At 37.7% G+C, this 21,844-nt stretch overlaps 2 protein-coding genes across 5 annotated transcripts in view; both read left to right on the top strand.

Annotated features, from left to right (window-relative positions):
* LOC129717838 (proton-coupled folate transporter-like) overlaps nucleotides 1-9,947 on the top strand; it is a 117,258-nt gene extending 107,311 nt beyond the window's left edge. Inside the window, exons 2-5 of one of the 3 annotated variants that reach the window (XM_055668046.1) lie at nucleotides 7,825-8,138; nucleotides 8,192-8,437; nucleotides 8,492-9,479; nucleotides 9,540-9,947. In XM_055668046.1, coding sequence (XP_055524021.1) covers nucleotides 7,997-8,138; nucleotides 8,192-8,437; nucleotides 8,492-9,479; nucleotides 9,540-9,591 — 1,428 coding nt within the window. In that variant the 5' untranslated portion in view covers nucleotides 7,825-7,996 and the 3' untranslated portion in view covers nucleotides 9,592-9,947. Of the gene's footprint in view, nucleotides 1-7,824; nucleotides 8,139-8,191; nucleotides 8,438-8,491; nucleotides 9,480-9,539 lie in introns of those variants that run through there. The other 2 variants (XM_055668048.1, XM_055668047.1) reach the window with 2 other exon arrangements.
* Nucleotides 9,948-10,482: 535 nt separating this feature from the next.
* Nucleotides 10,483-21,844, top strand: part of LOC129717835 (uncharacterized) — an 879,733-nt gene continuing 868,371 nt past the window's right edge. Inside the window, exon 1 of one of the 2 annotated variants that reach the window (XM_055668034.1) lies at nucleotides 10,483-10,567. The gene's annotated coding sequence lies outside the window, so the exon portion shown is untranslated. Of the gene's footprint in view, nucleotides 10,568-11,841; nucleotides 11,860-21,844 lie in introns of those variants that run through there. The other variant, XM_055668035.1, reaches the window with a different exon arrangement.

Genomic DNA, 21,844 nt, shown 5'->3' with positions numbered 1-21,844 from the left:
CTAGAGTCACTGACGAGCAAAATGTTGTGTTAGGAAACGCGAGTGAAACTTGGCTGGTGACAGCTGAGTGGAGCAGTTTCGCAGACGAGCTACTCGTCCGAGATCCAGCAGACTCACCATCTGTTATATCTAAGTTGGTCAGGCGAGTAAGTCGCTGCTCACCTCGTTGACTGTTATAGGTCCCTTTATTTTCTTTAGCCCGCAAAACGGTCATCACTTCAAATTTTACAATTTTACCTCATAAAATGATACTTTTAGAATTTTATCGGAGAAAAATATCCTTTTGTTTTTATTTTTACCAGCGACGAATTCGAAATGGCAACCAGAAATTAAAAAAAAAACTGGGCAATCTCCAACAATTCCTAATCTCAGGCAACATTCACTTTTCTGTTAAAAACTTACCGACTTGTGCCTTGCAATATGAGCTTGGTGATTACAGGTAATTGCATATTTTATAAAAATCAGGACAAATGCTAGAATATAAAAAATAAATCAGGACGTCCAAATAGGATTTCAAAATCAGGACATGTCCTGCTTAATCAGGACGGATGGTATCCCTAGGGGTGACAAAAGCAAAAATATTCCTCTCCGTCTCTTCCGCATGCAACGTTAATGGGGTCCTAAAGTTTATAACGGTTTTCTGATTTTTATATATCAGCTGGAAGAGTGCAATTTTCTGAGCAGAACGTGATTTTTAGAAAATGTTTAGCATTTTCCTTTGATTTTTAAATGAAGGATAAAAATCTGCTCGAAATGCCTAAAATGACAGTTCTCTCATATACCGTACATGGGCGAAACGTCATCTTAGACCTTTCGAGCAGTTTTTTTATTATTCATTTAAAAATCGAAGGAAAACGATAAACGTTTTTTTAAAAAACGTTTTGCTCAGAAAACGCGGCTTTTTTGAATGATATATAAAAACCGGTATATCTTTAGGACCTTAAGGATCAGGTAATATGGATGGTGATATGGCCTCGATAGCACGAATCGCCTGATATCAGGTGATATGCGGTGTAATATGAACGGGGTAATACTGTGAATTTTCGAGTGTTTGAGAGTTTTCTACTTGCAAGAGGTTTTCTACGGTAGAAAACGTAGAATACAGTTTTCTACGTAGATTACTTACGAGTCCCGAAAAATCCCGTAGAATACCATCCCTGATACCTATATAATAAAAACTTGCATTTGATATCAAAAAACGTTTAAAAATATAATCACGTACCTTAGAAAAATTAATGATCAATCATTCCACGGATTTAATCGGAAATATTTGCATATGCCTCTACGATTTTCAAATTGCTGGTGATGATTCAAAAAATTTGTCATTCGTGATGTGCATACATCCTTATTATTGAATACGAAGACGAATTGAGTTTGACCGTGCAAGTATTCAATAATATTAAATAAGTGGGATTGATCAGTATACCCAGTTAATCAATTTCCTTATCATCGATGCAATTAAGAGCAATAAAGGTATGATGCACGATGCTCGTCAGGAACTGAGAGAGATATTTAGTTGCGCGGTCGGTGTTTAACATAATATACGGTAATCGGTTTAATAATTCTGAAATTTGCAAGAAACAATGTCCTGATATTTGAATTTCCAATCAACCACGTTTAAACGTACGACCAGCTTTAAAGAGCATGAATAACTGAAATCATGATGTGTATCATGAACATTCACTACAAAGCATAGTGACGTTTGTACAGAACTGTGAATTCGATTTATACGAACGATTCAAGGTACATTCCGAGTTCAGCTCTCGTCGTGTTCGGTCGCAATTTTTATTCGATCTCGATAGTGCCGACCAGTAATCCGCCTTCAAGGTCACCGTGTATTGTGTCGCGTGTGCACTGCTGTTCGTTGCCGTCGTCTATTGAAGATAAAGGAACGCATCATCGTCTTTTGCTACCAGACGCTTGTTGTGAAGGACTGGAGATTGGAGACTGGAGATCGCCCGTGCGCTGATTGTGGAGAAGAGCAGCTTTAAGAGCTAAGTAGTTTTTTTCCTTGTTTTTTTTTCTACAATATTATTTGCTGATTGGCATTTTGTGTGTGTGTGTGGCTCTCGTGTCCAACATGGACGAAGATGGTGGCATGACCGAATGCGGGGATGGAAACCCACTCGTTCCACCGCCTAGCCCTCCCGGATACAAAGTTCCAAGGGTGAAACATGGAGCCCAGCAGGAATCCACCCATCGGCTGAAGCAGTATCCGGAGGGCAAAGCTGGTATTGGGGTTGTGTTTTTCCGGTCGACAAGAGTGTAAAAACTTACACCCCATCAGACTATTTACGCGTGACTTTCGCCGGGTCTGCTCTGCCGAGCTATGTGCTCATAGACAAGGTGCGTCTACCCGTGCGCTTGTATGTACCGCGGGTAATGAATTGCCTCAAGTGGAAACAGTTGGGCCATACGGCCTCCCACTGTGGCAATAATGCACGTTGTGGCAAGTGCGGAGAGCAACATGTGGAGAACGCCTGTGATAAGGATGCTGCAAAGTGCCTCTATTGTGGGCAGACTCCGCGTGAGCTGTCTGAATGTCCCGCGTACAAACAGCGCCAAGAGAAGATCAAGCGGTCTCTGAAAGAGCGCTCTAAGCGCACTTTCGCAGAAATGCTCAAAGAGACCGCAGCCACCAAACTGGTTTCCCCGAATCTCTTTAAGGTCTTGTCATCCGATAAGTCTGATTCTGACGATTCAGTTGGGGAACCTTCTTTTATTGAACCCGGGGAGTCTAGGAAGAGAAAAACCTCTCTTTCCCTAGACTTTCTAGGAAGGGACAGAGAAAGTCTCCATCTGAAGTGGCTGAAACTAAGAAACAAAAAAGGGATGTAGAAAATCCGAAGCAAACTCTTCCGGGATTGGCAAGATTAAATTCAAGTAAAGAATTTCCGGCACTTCCAGGAACATCAAAAAACCTAACTGTTCCTTCTTTTTCATCCAAGATTCAGCCAGAATCTGGACTGCTGAATTTTTCAGATATTGTGGACTGGATTTTCGAAAATTTCAACATAACTGATCCTCTTAAAAGTCTTTTGCTGGCATTTCTACCAACAGTTAAAACGTTTTGGAAGCAGTTGATTGCTAAATGGCCGCTCCTTGCAGCGATCGTATCCTTCGATGGCTAATTCATCGGTTGAGATGAAAGATTCTATATAACTTCTTCGCGGGTTTGATTCTCGACGCCGCGTTGCAAATCCAAACATAGCAATATCCCGGCGTGACTATCAAAGAACGGCCTTCCATTCCGTGGAGGGACAAAGAATGTTCCGATGTCTAGACGGAAAAATCTGACGCGTTTTAGGCCTTTTTTGAGAGAAAGGTAAACCCGATGACTTTGAGCGGTATTTAGAGCTTGAGACCAAGTTTAAAAGCTTAGTCCGAGCAAAAAAAAAAACGCGGTTATTGGTGTCGGTTCGTAAACGAAACGTCGAGAGAGACAGCCATGAGCGCTCCCCGGAGCACAGCCCGAAGAATGCGAAATCGTATAATGGTCCACGAAAGCGAAGAGTCTTCAAGTCGGTGGATATTTGATTTTGCCAGGAAAGTATGTCCGGACTCTGTTCGACGCGATAGAATCACCTTTTACGATGGCAGAGCTTTCAGTTGCCCTTCTGTCCTGCAACAATAACGCGTCTGGATTAGATAGAATTAAATTCAACTTGCTGAAGAATCTACCCGGCACTCCCAGGAGGCGATTATTGTATTTATTGAATAAGTTCCTGGAGCAAAATATTGTACCTCAGGATTGGAGGCAAGTGAAAGTGATCGCCATCCAAAAACCGGGAAAATCAGCTTCTGATTACAACTCTTATAGGCCGATTGCAAAAGAAAAAGATGATAATCCGGCGTTTAGACCATTGGGTCGAATCAATGGTCTACTATCAGATACTCAATTTGGCTTTCGCCGTGCCAAAGGAACGAATGATTGTCTTGCGTTGCTTTCTACAGATATTCAGCTGGCGTATGCTCGCAAAGAACAAATAGCATCGGTGTTCATGGATATTAAGAAGGCTTTTGATTCCGTTTCTATTGACATTCATTCGGGTAAACTTCACCGACAAGGATTTTCTCCAATTTTAAACATTTTTCTGCATAATTTGTTGTCCGAAAAGCATATGCATTTTAGGCAAGGCGATTTGGCAACTTTTCATATTAGCTACAAGGGTCTTCCCTAGGGCTCATGCTTAAGCCCCCTTCTTTACAATTTTTATGTGAATGACATTGACGAATGTCTGGCAAATCTATGCGCGATAAGACAACTTACAGACGACAGCGTGGTCTTTGTTACAGGAGCCAAAGCTGCCGATTTGCAAGCACCATTTCAAGATACCTTGGACAATTTGTCTGCTTGTGTATCGAATTCTCTCCGGAGAAGACTGAGATAGTAGTTTTTCTCTAGGAAGCGGGAGCCTGCTCAGCTCCACTTACAGTTAACGGGTGAAACGATTTCTCAGGTTTTGGTATATAAATATCTTGGTGTCTGGTTCGATTCGAAAAGCACCTGGGATGACACGTTCGGTATCTGATGAAAAACTGTCAACAGAGAGTGAATTTTCTCCGGACAATTACTTGATAATGGTGGGGCGCCCACCCAGGAGACCTTATACGGCTTTACCAAACAACGAAATCGTCGGTGCTTGAGTACGGGTGTTTCTGCTTCCGCTCCGCTGCAAACACCCATTTAATCAAGCTGGAACGATTGCAGTATCGTTTTTTGCGTATTGCCTTAGGTTGCATGCATTCGACCCATACGGTGAGTTTGAAAGTTCTGGCGGGCGTTCTCCCATTAAAACGACCGCTTTTGGGATTTGACTACTCGTATTTTCATCAAATGTGAGGTTTTGAACCCTTTGATAATTGAAAATTTCGATAGGCTAATTGAACTTAATTCTGTTTTATGACTGTGTTTTTCAATCACATGTCTCAAAGTATAAATCCTTTCTCATACACCTCCAATCGTGTCAACTGGATTCTTCTGTTTCTACTGTGTTTTTCTATACATCCATGATGGAAGAAACTCGTGGAATCCCGAATCACTTACGCGTGCAGCAGATCCCTAAAATATTTTTTAACAAATATAAAAACATCAACTGCGACAATGCGTTTTATACTGACGGATCACTATTCAATGGCTTCGGTATCTTCAACAATAATTTTGGCGTCTCCTACAAGTTGCTACTATTTACGTCGCAGAATTGGCTGCAATTCAGTATACCTTGGAGATTATCGAAAAAATACCCACGGACCATTATTTCATCTTTACGGACAGTCTCAGTTCCATTGAGGTTCTCCGATGTCCGATGTCACTCTCCGTATTTCCTGGGGAACATCTGAGTGCTTTATCCGAAAATTCATTCCAGATTACCTTAGTGTGGGTCCCTTCTCGCTGCTCGATACCGGGCAATGAGTAAGTGAACACTTTGGCCGCAGGCAGACGTCCAAGCTGAGTTCCAAACTTGTGTAAAGTATTTTGTAGTAGCAATTCGTAACCAGATAGCGTTACCAGTGACGCCAGTCTCGTACACAAGCGAAAAAAATGTATTGTAGCGATTAGGTCACCAGGCGGCGCTAGTGTACAAGTGATTTATAACGCAATTCTCTTTGAAAATTTACACAGAATTTTCGATCAATGTTATTCTTGCTTGGACGTCTGTCTGTGCTGTGGCTAAGGTGGGCGCAACAAACGGTGATATTTACCTAAGGGGAGACAACTGGGTATAGATTTGCATCCACTTTGGGAACCACTCGCTGATTGGTTGAAATTGAAAACCCCGAGTGCGTTAAAATTTATCATCAGGCTTGCTGGCAGTGTTGCTGAACAACATGTTTCGTTGTTTTGATTTATGTTTTATATGATGTCAACCGTTATAATCTAGAACATTTTCAAGTGAGCATTCAAAATAAAGTACAAAGCGTACAAATACGGGTGTAGTAAGAGATCCGACTTGGATAATCACTTATATAAATTACCAAAAGATATAAGAGTGCGCAAGGAGTTAATACGGTTTTGCGTGACGCATAAGAACAGCATACCGCTGCTCAATGTCGGAAGTAAATAGTGTAGTGTAAGGTGTAAGCTTATTTTTACTTTTGAATCCGTTCTGGATAAAGTTTAGAACATACCTGTTCAGGGTTCAGGCATATCGCTTCTGCGGAGATATATATATATATATATATATATATATATATATATATATATATATATATATATATATATATATATATATATATATATATATATATATATATATATATATATATATATATATATATTTATATATATATATGTATTTAATATTGTTTTGTGTGCTGTTTTCCAGAGAGCGAATGTAACCATCAATTCAAAATGGAATGTGGGGCCGATTTTTGGCCTCTGCACATCATTCTAATTTCGAAAATACAGATACTGAATGGTATTCGGTCATTTTGAGCCGTTTCCCGGAAAACAAAAGTCGTTATCTTAAACATCAAAATGAGGTGTGGGGTCAACTTCTGACCTCTGGGTATCAGAAATACCCAATTCGGCCGTTTTGGACTGCTTTCCAGGAACTAGAATTATAAAACGATGTCCGGGGTCTATTTTAGGTTTCTGTGAATCATCTCGAAGCTGTTTCCTGAAAAAGCTGGTTGAAATATGTGTTTCATTTGTGCAGGATCACCTTCTCTCTCAAATCGGTAAGGGTGTCAAACCATCATTGAAACGTTTCTTGGGCTCTAAAATGCTTACTTTCCAAATTTGGTTCCATTTGCCTGATTAGTGCTTGAGTTATGTAGAAGTTTGTGCTCCATTTGTATATAAGCTCCCCTTCCAGAATAGGAAAGGGTTTAGGACCCCTACAGAAATATTTATTGCTCCACATGTCAAATTTGGTTCCATTTGCTCACTAGCTCGCGAGTCCTGCAGAAATTTGTGCTTTATTTGTATGAGAGCCTTCCATTCAAGAGAAGGGAGGAGTCTCAATCTATCATAAGAACCTTCTCCGACCCTAAAAAATCCCTACATACAAATTTGCACGCCGATCGGTTCAGTCATTTCCAAATCGATATGGTGTGTGGTCTTTCGTGGTCTTTTGACAATCCCATCCCCCCACCGTCCCCCTCTTTATGACCACGTGGTTTAGGAACGGCCCCTAAGGAACAAGAAAAGTGCATTCAAGATACTCCATTCCAATTCAGGGGATCGAACAACTTTGGCAGTAGTTTACGGAGACATGTTTTCTGCAGTTTACGTGACTAATTCAGTCACATTTAAGTCACTTTTCACATTTAAGTTGAAAATATAATCGAATTTATGTAAACATAATTGAATTGATTGAAATAGAACAATTTCATTTACCTTCATCGTGGTCGTAGGTTCGAGTCTCTGCTTAGGAGAAACTGTCAGTGTTAGTGGGACCGTATCGCTTACCTTGCAATTTTAGTGTACATTTAACAATTGGCTGCGTATAATAAACAGAATGTAAAGTAACCAGACGTTCCGTCTTTCGCGGGACAATCCCGCTTTTAAACAAAATGTCCCTTTTAGAAATGCATCCTGCGAAATGTCCCGCGTTCATCTAAAATGTTCCGCGTACCGTGAGATGTCTCGAGGTTTCAATAAATTTGTATCACCAGATTTCACATATAGTTACTGGAAATACGTGCCTCCTCGATAAGTATTAATCTACTCATTAATACCCTCTTCCTCCATTATGGAATCAATGTTATTGTATTCCAAAATTTGAAAAGTAAACTTCGCGTTGATTTTACCAGGAACTAATGCTGTAACCAGTGGTGGGTACAATTCCACAAATTCATTGCTTTATTTTTTTCTTTCAGGAAGCACACTCGAAGCATTGAATAAATGAAATTTTCATTGCAAAAAATCGTTACGATTCTCTCCGTGTGTCAGGAACAATCACGTTTATAAATAGGTAGTTTATTTCGGACGACCTAGTAAGCTGATTATTTAGTTCAATTTGAACAACGAGACAGTGAAGTGTGCCTTAAAATGAAAAGAAATCGTAAAAGTAACGAAAACTATCCGCTTTTATCCAACACTACTAATGCAAGAAGAAGTTTTTTTATGTTGTTCAAAAATGTGTCTATCGAACCAGTAGTATTGCTACATACATTTGGATGGAGTCTTTCAGGTTAGTTAAAAAGTATTGTTCATAATAACCGTTGAACAGCGTTTCTATTTCAGAACTCCAACTGATGAACCAAATCATTTATCAGTCATGTGCGGTAACGTTTGGTACAAAAACATGTTCTAGTATGCAAGCAGAGGATATAAACATGTACTTGGAGGAAATTGTCCAACCATATGCATCTCAGGTTTCAATGACCATAGTAATTCTTTCATCGGTAATACCTGCTCTAGCAGCATTATTGCTCGCTCCCTGGTCGGACCAGTTCGGTCGAAAGGGAATAATAGTCTCTGCTTTGTTCGGTAATTTATAGTGTACGTAAAGGAAGGTCAAACAATAAGAATCATGTTTTCTAGGATATCTGTTTACTAATTTACTGGTTGCTTTTATTAGTTATTTGTCTTCATATTATATCGTTAGTCCATGGTTTTATGTTGTGGCACATATTCCTGTGGCGTTCCTAGGAGGCTGTTCCGTTTTTAACGTCGGAGTTTACAGTTACATACATGATATTACAAATCAGCACAACCGAACAGTTCGAATGGGAGTGTTGCATGGGTGCACAATGCTTGGAGTATTGTGTGGATTGCTAGTAAGCAGATATCTTAGTGAATTTACATCGCTCTCTGTATTATTCATCGTATCAGCGTTAACAGCTCTGATTAGTATTATTTACCTCACTGCAGCATTAGAAGAAAGCACCACCGTCGATCAAACTTTTTCATATATTGATAAACTAAAAGCAATTTTTAACATAACTTTAATCTGCAGGATAATGACAACTGTTACAAAAACGAGACCACACTTTGAACGCTCTATTACTTGGCTTTTAATCGTGCTCGGAGGGCTTGTGGAATTCGCCTCTGCGGGGCGAGTTTTATTTTTCTTATACACACGATATGAGTTTCAATGGAATACGAACTCATACAGACTATGGTTGGCCGCTGAATTTGCAACAATAATGTTAGGAAATATGTTTGGAATTGCAGTTTTGAAAAAAATGTTCAAAGTATCAGATGTTGCTCTCCTCACAATATCGACCATTAATCACATAATTGATTATTTAATCAAAGGTCTATCATGGCAGGATTGGCAATTATATTTAACCATTCTGACACCACTGAAAGGAACCGATGGAGCTGCGGTTAGGTCTATTCTTTCCGCTATACTGCCAAAAGAAGATGTAGGAAAAACATACGCAATTGATTTTTGCATGAAAGCTGTAATGCCAATATTATCGCTCTTTTCTCTCACCTATCTCTATAATTATACCATTGACCGTGCTCCTTCGCTTTATTTACTAGTAATTGGGGCAGTGTTTGGAGTGAATTTGCTGATAATCGGGTAATTTGAATAAGATTGATTGCAGCAATCATAACAATTCATTTTTCTGATTGTTTACAGAATAATTCACTTTTTGATGGTGCTACGTGAAAAGAGTATCGGAAACATTTAATCATCGAAGGCATTGGAAAGCTATGTTTGTGACCTATAGTATCATTTGTTCGTGTTAGAGCCAAAAAAACATTAAAATTACAGTTACTCAAGTGATGACGCTAACTATAGCATCATTTAACTTTTTAAAAACAAAAATCAGGAAACTGTATACAACGAAATTGTAGTTTAATACCTCCACAGGCGATGCTTTGAATTGCCACACAGCCAACATGCTGTAACTACATTACCTTATTAATTCAGTACCTAGGTTGGAGACATCTGTAAAACTTATACCATGGTGTGTTTAATTATGGTGAAATGGTATGTTAAAAAGCATAATTATAGGGATACCATCCGTCCTGATTAAAAGTCCAATTTGGGTGTCTCGATTTATTTTTCATATTCTAGCATTTGTCCTCATTTTATCAACAAATTCAGTTTTGTAGCATGGTAATAATAGGCAGACTTTTTATAAATTACTCAAAAACTATTCTCAAGGGGGACTGGCACCACTGTATAGTATTACTGAATACCTTTTTTGTCGTGCGTGATCTTCGCTTAATTTTGTAGTTTTGTACTGCCCCTAAAATACCGGAATGTAGTAGGTCTGTCTCTGGTGGACGTGATTTTCATCATGGTATCGGTGGTTCTGAGCTTCGGGTGACCAAGGTGCTTCAATTTGTGATTTTTGAAGTATCATCATCATTTCCAGTGGAATCCATTTTGTATACAGATGGTCGTGTGAGCGTCAGGCGAATTTTTTGCTGCTGCTGTGGTGTCGGTGCTTTGATGTATCCAGATACATCTTGTGTTAGTGAGTGCAAAACAAGGGGCTCCGCTAAGCAGCATTTGTGTTGGTGCTGCGGGGCATGATTGCAAATGAGTAGGGTATGTCTTACTGCTGCATGCAACGAGCAACGCTCCAGTACATCACTGGTATACATTGGAGATACTGCTGCTGTCTGAGAGATAAATCTGACTGTGTCAAGTACAAGGTAACGAATATTTGAGATTGTAAGTAATTAATAACCACATGGAATCCAGGTGAGTACAGTGGAACATTGTCATAACCAGAGATGCCAGACTTTTTTTTGGCAAGTCTGTATAATCCATAAAAATGTCTGTATAAGTCTGTATACCGCTGCGAAAAAAAGTTACCGATACATTGATACCTAATTATTTGTCGACCTGTCAGATTGTTTTGTTTTATTGCTTGTTTTGATTGTTCTTTTTCGAGTCTATCATAGTTGGTCGATTAATCGATAACTAATTTATCTTTTAAATCTAAGTAACACATAGAAGTAAGAGTCTTTCCCGTGATAAAAATCGTCGTTCGTCGTAATGTAGCTAAACTGATACATGATGGCAGAAGTCTCGCGGTTATAAAAATAGTACCTTCAAGGTTTGGGACATTTTAAGCAATTCTTCAACGTCCGAATAGAACAAACGGTCTTTTCACCAATATAACCTGCATGGCAATCGATCGAGACAATCAGCTGTTTGTTACTGGGGGCGAAACAGGCAGATTAGTGCCCACGGGGCCGATAAAAACCCCGATAGCCTGACTCGATTCCCGTTGTCATGATTTCACTCTCAAAAACGCAAGATTAATATGTTCAGCAAAGTGTTCAGTTCCTAGATCACTTTTTCCAGCAACGGCTACAGTGACTTTTGGTTTTTGTGTTCGTTTTTTTGTGTATACTGGTAAAACCATTATGTAGAATATCAGATATCTGTGTAATATCTGTATTATACTAAATGTCTGTATAAAATCTGTAGGCTTATGCGTGTCTGTATCGCAACACAGAAAGTCTGTATAATACAGATTTGTCTGTATATCTGGCATCTCTGGTCATAACTCATAAACAAAAAAGTTTTTTGCTAATTCTCTAAATACCTATCTTTCATCGATCCGTTTAACTTTCTGGCAACACTTGTTTTAGTCCAAATCTTTAGTACACTGGTTTATTCTTTATACTATCGAAGAACTCACACATACATCACTGACCCTGGGGTTACTTTGTTTTGGTAGCATATGTGGTTCACTGGGATGTCACATTTAAATATATATTTTATACTTTAAAAATGTTTTACATATTTGAACATAGAAGTTTGTATAAGATCTGCAGTTTTTGTGAAAAATGTACAGGAATCAATATATTCTTGCGAAAATCTTTAATCTGTATGTGAAATGTCCAAAAATCTGTATTTTAAGGATAAATATGTATATGTGGCATCCCTGGCTGTTTGCCGCTCTGTGTGATTTCTACTCCTACGAACGTCAGAGGTATGCATTATAGCGGTAAACAAAACAAAAATGTGCGAAAAACCAATGCGATAATTAATTTTTGGATCCCGTTTTAAAGTTTCTCTTATTTTTTGTGACTATAATGTGAAGATTGAACAATACCCATGGTGAAATTTAACAGTGAGTCCGACATCGACTTAAAGAGTAGCTTTGCTTAAAATTGATAACTGTGTCGAGTTCATATCTTATGAAATTCAATTAATCGTTGTTTGTGTATCTTCGACAGGCAGCCGTGAGCACCGTCTTTCCATTGACTTTTTTTGACACATTGTTAATTTGGAATAAAAATCAAATAAATTGCAAATGCAATGTATAGTAGCAGATCGGCAGTGTACTCCACTATTTGCAGACCAGCTCTGGGTGAGTCTCTGCCTTGTTATGTGGGGCCCAAAACAAAACGACAGTCAACAAGAGAAAATTATGGTTTTGCTTATGGAAGCCTCAGCAGGTTTTATGTACTACATTGTCATCAGAGGAGAGCACCTCGATTTCTTGGAGGATGTAGACTCATTTTAAGGTCAATCTGAACCAGCAGACGGATCGCTTCGTCTCGTTGCCAAAAGGAGTAGACAGAGTACAGTAAGGTTGCTTTTTACGCGGTTTTTTTTACGCGGGTTGCTTTCCTCCATTACTCAAAAACGGCACAAGATATCGACCTCATTTCAATCACGTTTTCCGTTTTAGGCCACGAGTGATCATATCCCAGTTTAAAAAAAAAAATCACAATTTTTGGTGTAAATACTCAAATTTTAAAATATTGAATTTTGGGCTCTAGATTGGCCACTATCATATTCAAACGATGTTTTAACGTTTTAGGACGGATTCTTTGTTATATTTGCAACTCAAAAAAGTCGTTTTTTACGCGGGCCCATACAAATTTGGAAGGCATCCCCCGCGTAAAAAACGACCTTAGTGTACAGCACTAATGTCAAACCAGACTACGGATTGCAAAGCCTATTTGAAGATTTCTCACACGAAGCAAATTAGAACGTACCTATTCATGTAACCGCCGAATCGCTCGCTCGCGGATGCTGAGCTGAGCGGACGCACAAGGTTGGATATTATTAGCTGATTACGAAACGATCTTGCCTTTCTTTCTTTTCTTATCGTTGTGTTTTCATGGCTGGATATTTCGGACAGAATTTAATCTGCCGAATAAGCTTACCAGATACGACTAGCTTTCAGATTGGAACAGGGGACCTTATTCCAAACTACAGACATTTGCTATTGAAGACATTTGCTGTTGAGCGATTGTTGAAACAAGTTAAACATAAACATAAGTTTGGTGCTATAGTCTTCTCTCATGTGGAAAGCCCTTCAACCGAATTTTATTCAATTTATCCCTCATAACGCACAAGGATATCCGGCCAGTCGTAACAGTCAAATCTCATTAGAGAAATTTTTTGAAAAAGGAAAAGTGAAAGCTTGGCTTATTTATCTTTAAAAAGTTGAAGTTACCGTGGTCGCTGATATCCGACTCGTTAATATCGTTAATAGTATCCAGCTTTTTCAAAAAAAATCCTTGTTTGATGCTAACTCTTTCCATTGATCGTAGGATAGGTCTCCATATCGTTCAATAGTCTGATGGATGCTATCCCACCAAGTAAAACTTGGCCTTGCATGATCGTAGGCGACTAGCCTGTAACCGAGCTGCACAACGAAGTGGATGAGATCGATGCCGCCTATATACATGTCCCCACCAGCGCATCTGATAAACGCGAATTTTTTCGTTATGCGTCGTTTATTAAGCAAGTGATTTGTTGATGTTACAGGTATAGTAGTGCAATCTGTGTTTTGACATAAAGCGGCCATATTCTGCACCACCTGCCTCTCATAGCCACGAAGGGACTTCCTGCTGTATTTGGTCAAAACTGCTACCTGCGTTATGATTCAATTTTTTCGATTTTTCTAGCTTTTGAGCAGAGGTTTTTGTATACTATGTCCCAATTATGACTAGTTTGGCATTTTGTCAACAAACTTAAGATATATATTTTGGTCAATTTGCATATTTGCATTTTTTAAACTATTGGGGCTTTGGATGCATGAAACTTTGCCGATTTTTCTATTTGATAGGCAACACTCGCATCAACAGCTAATAGAGAATCGGCGTGAAATATCGTGCTCCCGAGCGTCTCCGTCGGTAGGCGTGGATTGAGCGGTCGTGCATAATGCTTCGGTGTAAACGCGTCTCCGGCCCGGGAGAGTTCTGCTCATATAAATGTTTTCGAAATGTAGTGACCCAACTCTATAATATGTTAGTTCAAATCGTACACATAGTGTAGTATAACATTTTGCGTTTCACTAGGATATACCACACACACCTGTGCGTTGCCCTAATAACACTCTATTGTTTATTTCTGCTTTAAATCGGTCTCAAATCAGAAAATCGCTTTTTAAGATCAGACGCACAATTTACAAGAAACGTCGTTAGTCGACCTGCTAAGCACAAAGCCAGATGTCCGGTTCACCGAATATTTAGAGACTTCGCGTCGATACCTTTCATGAGGTCGTATTTTCTACTGTTTGGTTATAACCGTGTTATAATTTTCGGTTTAAAGAGGGTCACTTCACGAAGAAGTGATAGGAGTGGCGAGGCGTTAACGTAGACTCAACACTCGTAGCTTTCGTAACATTTTGTAGTCAGCTGAGATAAATCAATGAGATATACGTTTCGGTAGTTGCATGATGACTTCATAAACAGATTGAATCTGTCTTGATTGAGTCATAGGTCCGGTATCCTCGCGTACGCTTTATTTTTGCGGTGTTAAATCATCAACCGGAATGAGTTCGGATCGCGTTATGATTTCCGTAGAAGTTATAATGAACTCGTACGCGCGATATTTGTTATAATGAACCCGGTACTTGGACTCAGCGCATCGTTTACCAAAACGAAACCTGCTGCAAACCTTACTCTTTTCTCCAACATCCCAGTGATTACTCGTGGAAGTGCAGAGGTGTTCTCGGCTTCCAATAAAGCGAGTATCACGTCAACATATTCCTATACACCCTCCTTCTTTGACCTGCATTCGGATGCGGCCAGCGCTGGTATTGCCTAATAAAGATTAAGGTCACCAGTTTTTACACATTGAGTATGAATGTTAATCCCAAGCATCATCCATTGGTTCTCTGTGTAATTACAGCTGATCTGGCAATAACGGAGTAGCAACCGCGGGCGGTCAATCATGCTCATGCTCATGCTCATTACTCAAAAACTTTTCTCAATTCCGGGACACAACGCTCGCAGCGAACGATTTTTTTCTGTGATTGAAGCTCAGTTAGTTTCAAGAGGATGGCAATCTAAACTCTACACGTCTGACAGTCGCCCACATATCGGGGCTTTATTTAAATTTAGCCGAAAATTCCATATTCCTTGGATACATACTGTGCAGTCAACTTTTAGTGTACAGGACAGTTGCTGGGCTTTCGAACATATGACGACTGGCTTGTTAGGCTAGCATTGTATCTCGAGACCAGCTAGGAGGTTCAATTAAAGTACAGTAAGGTCGCTTCTTACGCGGTTATTTTACGCGGGTTGCTTTCCTCCATTACTGAAAAACGGTATAAGATATCGACCTCATTTTCACCAGTTTTCAAAAAAAAAAATCCCTTTTTTTGGTGTAAATACTCAAAATTTAAAATATTGCATTTTGGTCTCTAGATTGGCCACTATCATATTCAAACGAGATTTGAACGTTTTAGGACGGTTTTCTTTGTTATATTTGCAACTCAAAAAAGTCGTTTTTTACGCGGGCCCATACAAATTTGGAACGCATCCCCCGCGTAAAAAGCGACCTTAGTGTATCTACTAATACCTAATAATTGAAAACTTTTTTTATAAAATAGGTTGGTCTGAGAAATACGTTGAATAAACAAATGAATAATTGAGAGTTTTTTGAAACGCAAATCACATGTTACGTTTTATATTTATTTTCACCTCGAAAAATGGAAATGACTTAGATCAAATTTGTGCCGAAAAAAATAGTGTCCTGACTTCTAGCTTCCACCAGATGGTACCCCTACATAATCAGGATAATCAGTCACAGATAAAAAAAAACAACTACGCGTAATTATTGCATCTTCATTTTAACGGAATTTAATAATACAGGGTGGCACTGGGCTTATTCATGTCATAAAACTCAAACCAGTTTTTGTTTCGCTTCAAAATCGATTTCAATAACATCTATAAGTAGTAAAACTACAATGTACTTAGTTTAAATCTTTCACCTTTGTGTTTAATAACAGCCCGTAGACACTTTTCGAAGTTAGAAAATTAGAAAGTTTGAAAATTAGAAAAAAACAGTTTTAATATCTAACTACTAGGGGGATTGATCAAAAAACCGAAAACGCCAAAAGAAAGGCCTTGTTATATAAAATAAACTTGTTGAAGACACTGGGTACATAAAATCAATATTTCACAGTCAAATCTAAAACGATCACGATTTTTCGAGCTTAGACCACTGTGCACAGTCCACTGCAGTGGGGAATCGCTGGCCATCAGCCAAAAAAAAAAAAAATTACGTCAACTTTGTTTAAATAGTTTATTTGACACGGCAGTTTTTACGTCAGCTGTTTCATATTATTTTTCCTTTTTTGCTCTGATATACAAGTGTCTAAATCCAAAATTTGGGCGCAATATCATGAAATCTGATTTTTTATGATTTTTCAAAGCTTGGCGTACTGACGTTTTTTGACATATTTTTGAAAGAAGTACATTACTTTTAAACGCTCTGCAGAAATACTATGCAAAACAAATCTCTTTCATTAGATATTGTAAAATTAGGTCATAGTAGACCTAGCACTGAAAAAAATAATAAAAGTGGTCATTTTTTGTAGAAAACTAACTTAATTGTTTTGTTGCCGCAGTTTGCCACGGTTGTGACTACTTTCAAAATTTAGGTAAGAACGTAAGCTTTCAATGCATACTGCCCGCTGTAGCGCAAAACTGCGCAAATTGTTGCAGACAGATAGCAGATTTTTTCATTATATTTTTTTAATGTTAAAATTTTATCCAGGATTTCATTTTATCACAACCATGATACTCCATTAATAAAAATTTTTGATTTTGACATTAACCCGTGATCCTTCATTTTAAATATAAATTTTAGATAAAATCACAGAATTTATCATTAAAAAGTTGAAGAAATACGTGTCTAAAACAATATTGAAAACATTCAGCCCTTTTCTATTTATGATTATAAAGTTTGCTGTTAAAAAACTTGATTGAAGTATCAAATCTTAGCAAATGAAATATTATCAAATTCCGGCTAACAATAGCCCGATTATTGTATTGACACAGCAAAACGTTACATCGATTTGTACCCCCTTAGTACTATATGCCTGCAGCTATGCCCAAAAAATTTTAATTTCTGGCTATAAAAATATTCAAACCACTATACTACCTATAAAAAAATTACTGAAGAAGCATAAGAGAATAGTAATAAAACAATTAAATATGCCCGAGAACATTTCACTCGCAAAAATAGTCGAGACAATACTAATCATGATATAGTCAACCAGCTTCTTATTTTCACAGATGAAAGAGCTAATATTTATTTTGAAAAGAAGAAAAGTAATTGTAAGAAACATCCACATGATGTAATATTTCTGGTACCATCGTATGGACAAAATTAAAAAAAAAGGTGTATCTATCTCTGAGCTGACATTTTCTTTTCAGAATTCAAACATTGGAAAAACGTCAATGAATGTTGCTGATTTTGTTGAAACAGAAAAACCTTGGCATCTGCATACACAAGTGACATAACAACTTTTTTCGGAAAGAAATATTCTTTTTCTATATTTATGTTTCCAAATAATGCACGATACCGTAAATATTAATGCTTTTCGTACTTTTTAATGTAAAATCAAAAATCATTTCGATTCGAATTAATTCATTTTGAATTATTCAAAAATTTATTTGCACCAAAAGTTGCCTCTTAAGGTCTACAAAAACTTTGTCGAATACACTTAAGCGTTTAAATGGCATTTTTATACTCAAAATCTGACGATCACGTTTTTCACGTTTTAAACCACTGTGGACTGCTCTTTTATCGGCTGGTATATCACGTAGACTCCATAACCACGGTCATTTCGCTTGTTCAAAGTTGCTTCCAGAGTAAACAACTTTTCATCAGAAAAAATAATGTTGTGACCTGCGTGCATCTCCAGCAGCAACCAAGATCTCGCAACCCTGTCGACAATATTTTAACGAGCTAATCCGTGAATTTTCTGCTTCTCAAAAGATGAATATCCAAGATCATTTTCGACAACATTTTGTATGGAAGTGTAGCTGATGTGCATTTCACACGCCATTTTTCTTGCTGAACGGGCTGGATTTCGCCGGAAACGTTCCTTCACTGCTTTGATGTCCGCTGGAATCCGAACACTCGAATGTTTACCTTGTGGTTTCTTCTCGGGAACAACCGTGCCTGTATCCTTGAAACGCTTGATGGTCCTGTAGACGAATGATCTGCTGAAATTCAGATGTGACAGCTTCCTACTGATCTCGATGTTAGCCAATCCTTGTGGGTGCAAGACCCCTATTTGTCCTTTATTTGAATCCATTGAAATTTTCTTGAGAGCAGAATTGAACAATGACTGTATTTATTCCAAATAAACAGTGAACACGTCTCTCTTTAAAAAATGCTCAGATGTTCGTCATGCTGTGACAGATAATACAACGAAAGGCAATCGAATACGTGTATCACTTCTATGTTGCCACTTTTTAAATATGACAACACCACATAACTTGCTATCAATAATCTCACACTGATGAAGAAATCTGCAACTTAAAATACACAAAATTGACATTTTTTTGCCTGGTGAGGAAGGATATATAAACAAATACGAAAATTTTATGTAGTTTTGGTTTGGCTTTACTGCAAAAACCAATTTGACAACGGTAGAAATAAATATTTCTCCCGCATCTACTTTTTAATCCTAACGTTTCATCATGTTGTTTACTTTGCAAAGTGAGAGTTGGATGTGAAGAACCAAACACAAAGGTACCTTGTGTCAGTGCGTCTTGAACTGTCCTACAGATCAGACGTTTTTTCGGTTGCTTGTGGACTGGTCTTTGACTGCCTATAGCTTCAAAGTTTGTGTTTTGTCAGTGTGTCTTTTAAAGACTACCTGAAAGTTATTTCCCATCAGTCTTTCTCAAGACTACCTACTTTTGAATTTGTTTTAACTTTTTTCGTATCACCTGAAATGGCTGGACGAAAAAGAAACCTCGCATCGCTGCGGGGAGGAAAAGAGAGGCATCTCTTTCTGACACTTCGAGTGTCTGTAGTGACAATCCTTTTGATATTTTGCCTGAGCAAGAAGCTGGTGAAATGGAAGTTACCAATAATGAAACTATACAAAATATAAAATCTTTAAAAAAGGAGAAAGTTCCACCTATTGTGGTAACTATTTCTTCTGAATTTAATATATTCAAAAAGGAACTTTCAACGTTTGTTTCTGACGTTAAAGTTACCTATCAAATTGGCCGTAGAGGTGATTGCCGCTTATTAGCCGACTCAGTAAAGGGTCGTGATCGTCTTGTTCAGTATTTAACTGACAAGATGTACAAATTTTTTACATATGACACCAAGAACGCCAAGCCGTTCAAGGTTGTCTTGAAAGGTCTCACCAACGATCAAACCGTTGATGAGATCAAACTTACTTTAACAGAATTACTTGGCATAGCCCCTACCCAAGTAATTCTAATGAAACAAAAATCACGAGGCGAAAACAGTCAGAGAACTGGAATTTCCCTTGTTAATTATTTAATTCATTTTAACCGCAATGAGGTTAACAACTTAAAATTTTTTGATAAAGCACATGCTTTGTATAATATGCGTGTAAAGTGGGAAATTTATAGGAAGTATGGCGGAGGTGAAAAGCATATCACCCAATGCCGTACTTGCCAACGTTATGGCCATGGTTCCAAATTCTGTAACATGGACCAAAAATGTCTTAATTGTGGAGACTCTTCTCACAAGAAGGACACATGTCCTGTGAAAGAGAGTAAAAATTTTCGCTGTGCGAATTGTAACGGCAACCATATGTCAAATTTTTATCAATGCCCAGTCCGTTTAGCAATTGTTAAGGCAAGGCAAGGTAAACAAAATTCAATTTCTCAATTAAAACCAACTTCTAAACAAAATTCTCCAAGCGTACCAGTGACGCATAGTTTACCTACTCCTTTGCATACCCGTTTAACTTATGCACAGGTTACAGGTAGTTCGAACATTATACCGCCTAGTGTTGGTAGTTCGAAAATGACCGTTAATATGGGTAAGCAAAACACGCTAGAAAATAATTGTACACCTATTACTCCAGCTAATATTGCTGCCGAAAATATTTTTTCTAATGTCAACTGCCTGGGGCCTATTATTGCAGGTAAACTTTCTTTTTTGCAACAGGCAATGTTCGATCTTATGAACGCCATGTAGCAGGCAAAATCAATGTTTGAAGCCATTCAAATAGGCACAAATTTTACTATTAAAATTGTTTCTAATTTAAAATTTAGCAATGATTTTAAATAAAACAATTAAAATATTAAATTGGAATGCTCGCTCATTGAAGGCCAATGAGAATGAGCTTTTTAACTTTTTAACAGTAAATAATGTGCATATTGCAATTATTACTGAAACATTTTTGAAACCTAACATCAAATTAATATATGATCCCAATTACGTGGTTCATAGATATGATAGGATTCAGGGTTCCGGAGTTGCAATCGTTATTCATCGCCGAATCAAACATCGTGCTCTTCCCCATCTTGAGACGAAAGTTATTGAAACTTTGGGAATTGAAGTTCAAACTGAACTTGGGATTTTATTTATTGCCGCAGCATATTTACCATTTCAATGCACACGCGAGCTCAAAAATTATTTTAAAGGTGATTTACAAAAACTCACCAGAAATCGTTCGAAATTTTTCATAATCGGCGATTTTAACGCTAAACATCGTTCATGGAATAATTCTCAAAGTAATTCCAATGGCAAAATTTTATTCAACGATTGTTCTTCAGGATACTATTCTATTTTGTCTCCGAATAGTCCTACATGCTTTTCTTCTGTAAGAAACCCTTCAACAATTGATTTGGTGCTAACAGATCAAAGTCATGTATGTAGTGATTTGATCACACATGCTGACTTTGATTCTGACCATCTTCCAATAACTTTTTCTTTATCACATGAATCAGTTTTAAACCCTATGAGCTCTGTTTTTAATTATAACAAGGCTAATTGGGAAAGATACAAAACTCATATTGAGAGAAATTTCAATAATGAGCTTGATTTGCAAAACGAAGTAAATATTGATTCCGCTTTGGAAGCATTAAAATGTGCAATTGTTGATGCCAGAAATTATTCTGTTCCAAAGGCTCAAGTGAAATTTGATTCATCAATAATTGACGAAAATCTTCAACTTCTAATTCGTTTGAAAAATGTCCGCAGACGTCAATATCAACGTTCTCGTGACCCTGTTTTTAAAACTATTTATAAAGATTTACAGAAAGAGATTAAACATAGATTTACTCTTCTGAGAAATCAAAATTTTGAGACTAAAGTTGAAAAATTGAAACCATATTCAGAACCATTTTGGAAGCTGTCGAAGATTCTTAAGAAACCTTCAAAGCCTATTCCAGTTTTAAAAGATGGTGAACGTTTTCTTGTATCCAATGAACAAAAGGCTCAAAGACTTGCTCAGCAGTTTGAGAGTGTTCATAACTCAAATTTGAATTTTGTGAGTCCAATTGAAAATGAAGTCACACGTCAATTTGATTTAATTTCTTCCCAGAATTTTTCACCTGCAGAAATAATTGAAACTAACTTGAATGAGATTAAATCAATTATTAAAAATTTCAAAAATATGAAAGCACCTGGTGACGATGGAATCTTTAATATACTAATCAAACATCTCCCTGAGAGCACAATGGAATTTTTAGTGAAAATTTTCAATTGCTGCTTCAAAATTG

Source organism: Wyeomyia smithii, chromosome 1 (assembly GCF_029784165.1).
Source record: "Wyeomyia smithii strain HCP4-BCI-WySm-NY-G18 chromosome 1, ASM2978416v1, whole genome shotgun sequence".
NCBI lineage: Eukaryota > Metazoa > Arthropoda > Insecta > Diptera > Culicidae > Wyeomyia > Wyeomyia smithii.
Note: the sequence above shows the minus strand (reverse complement) of the source record. Positions and strands in the feature narration are given on the sequence as shown.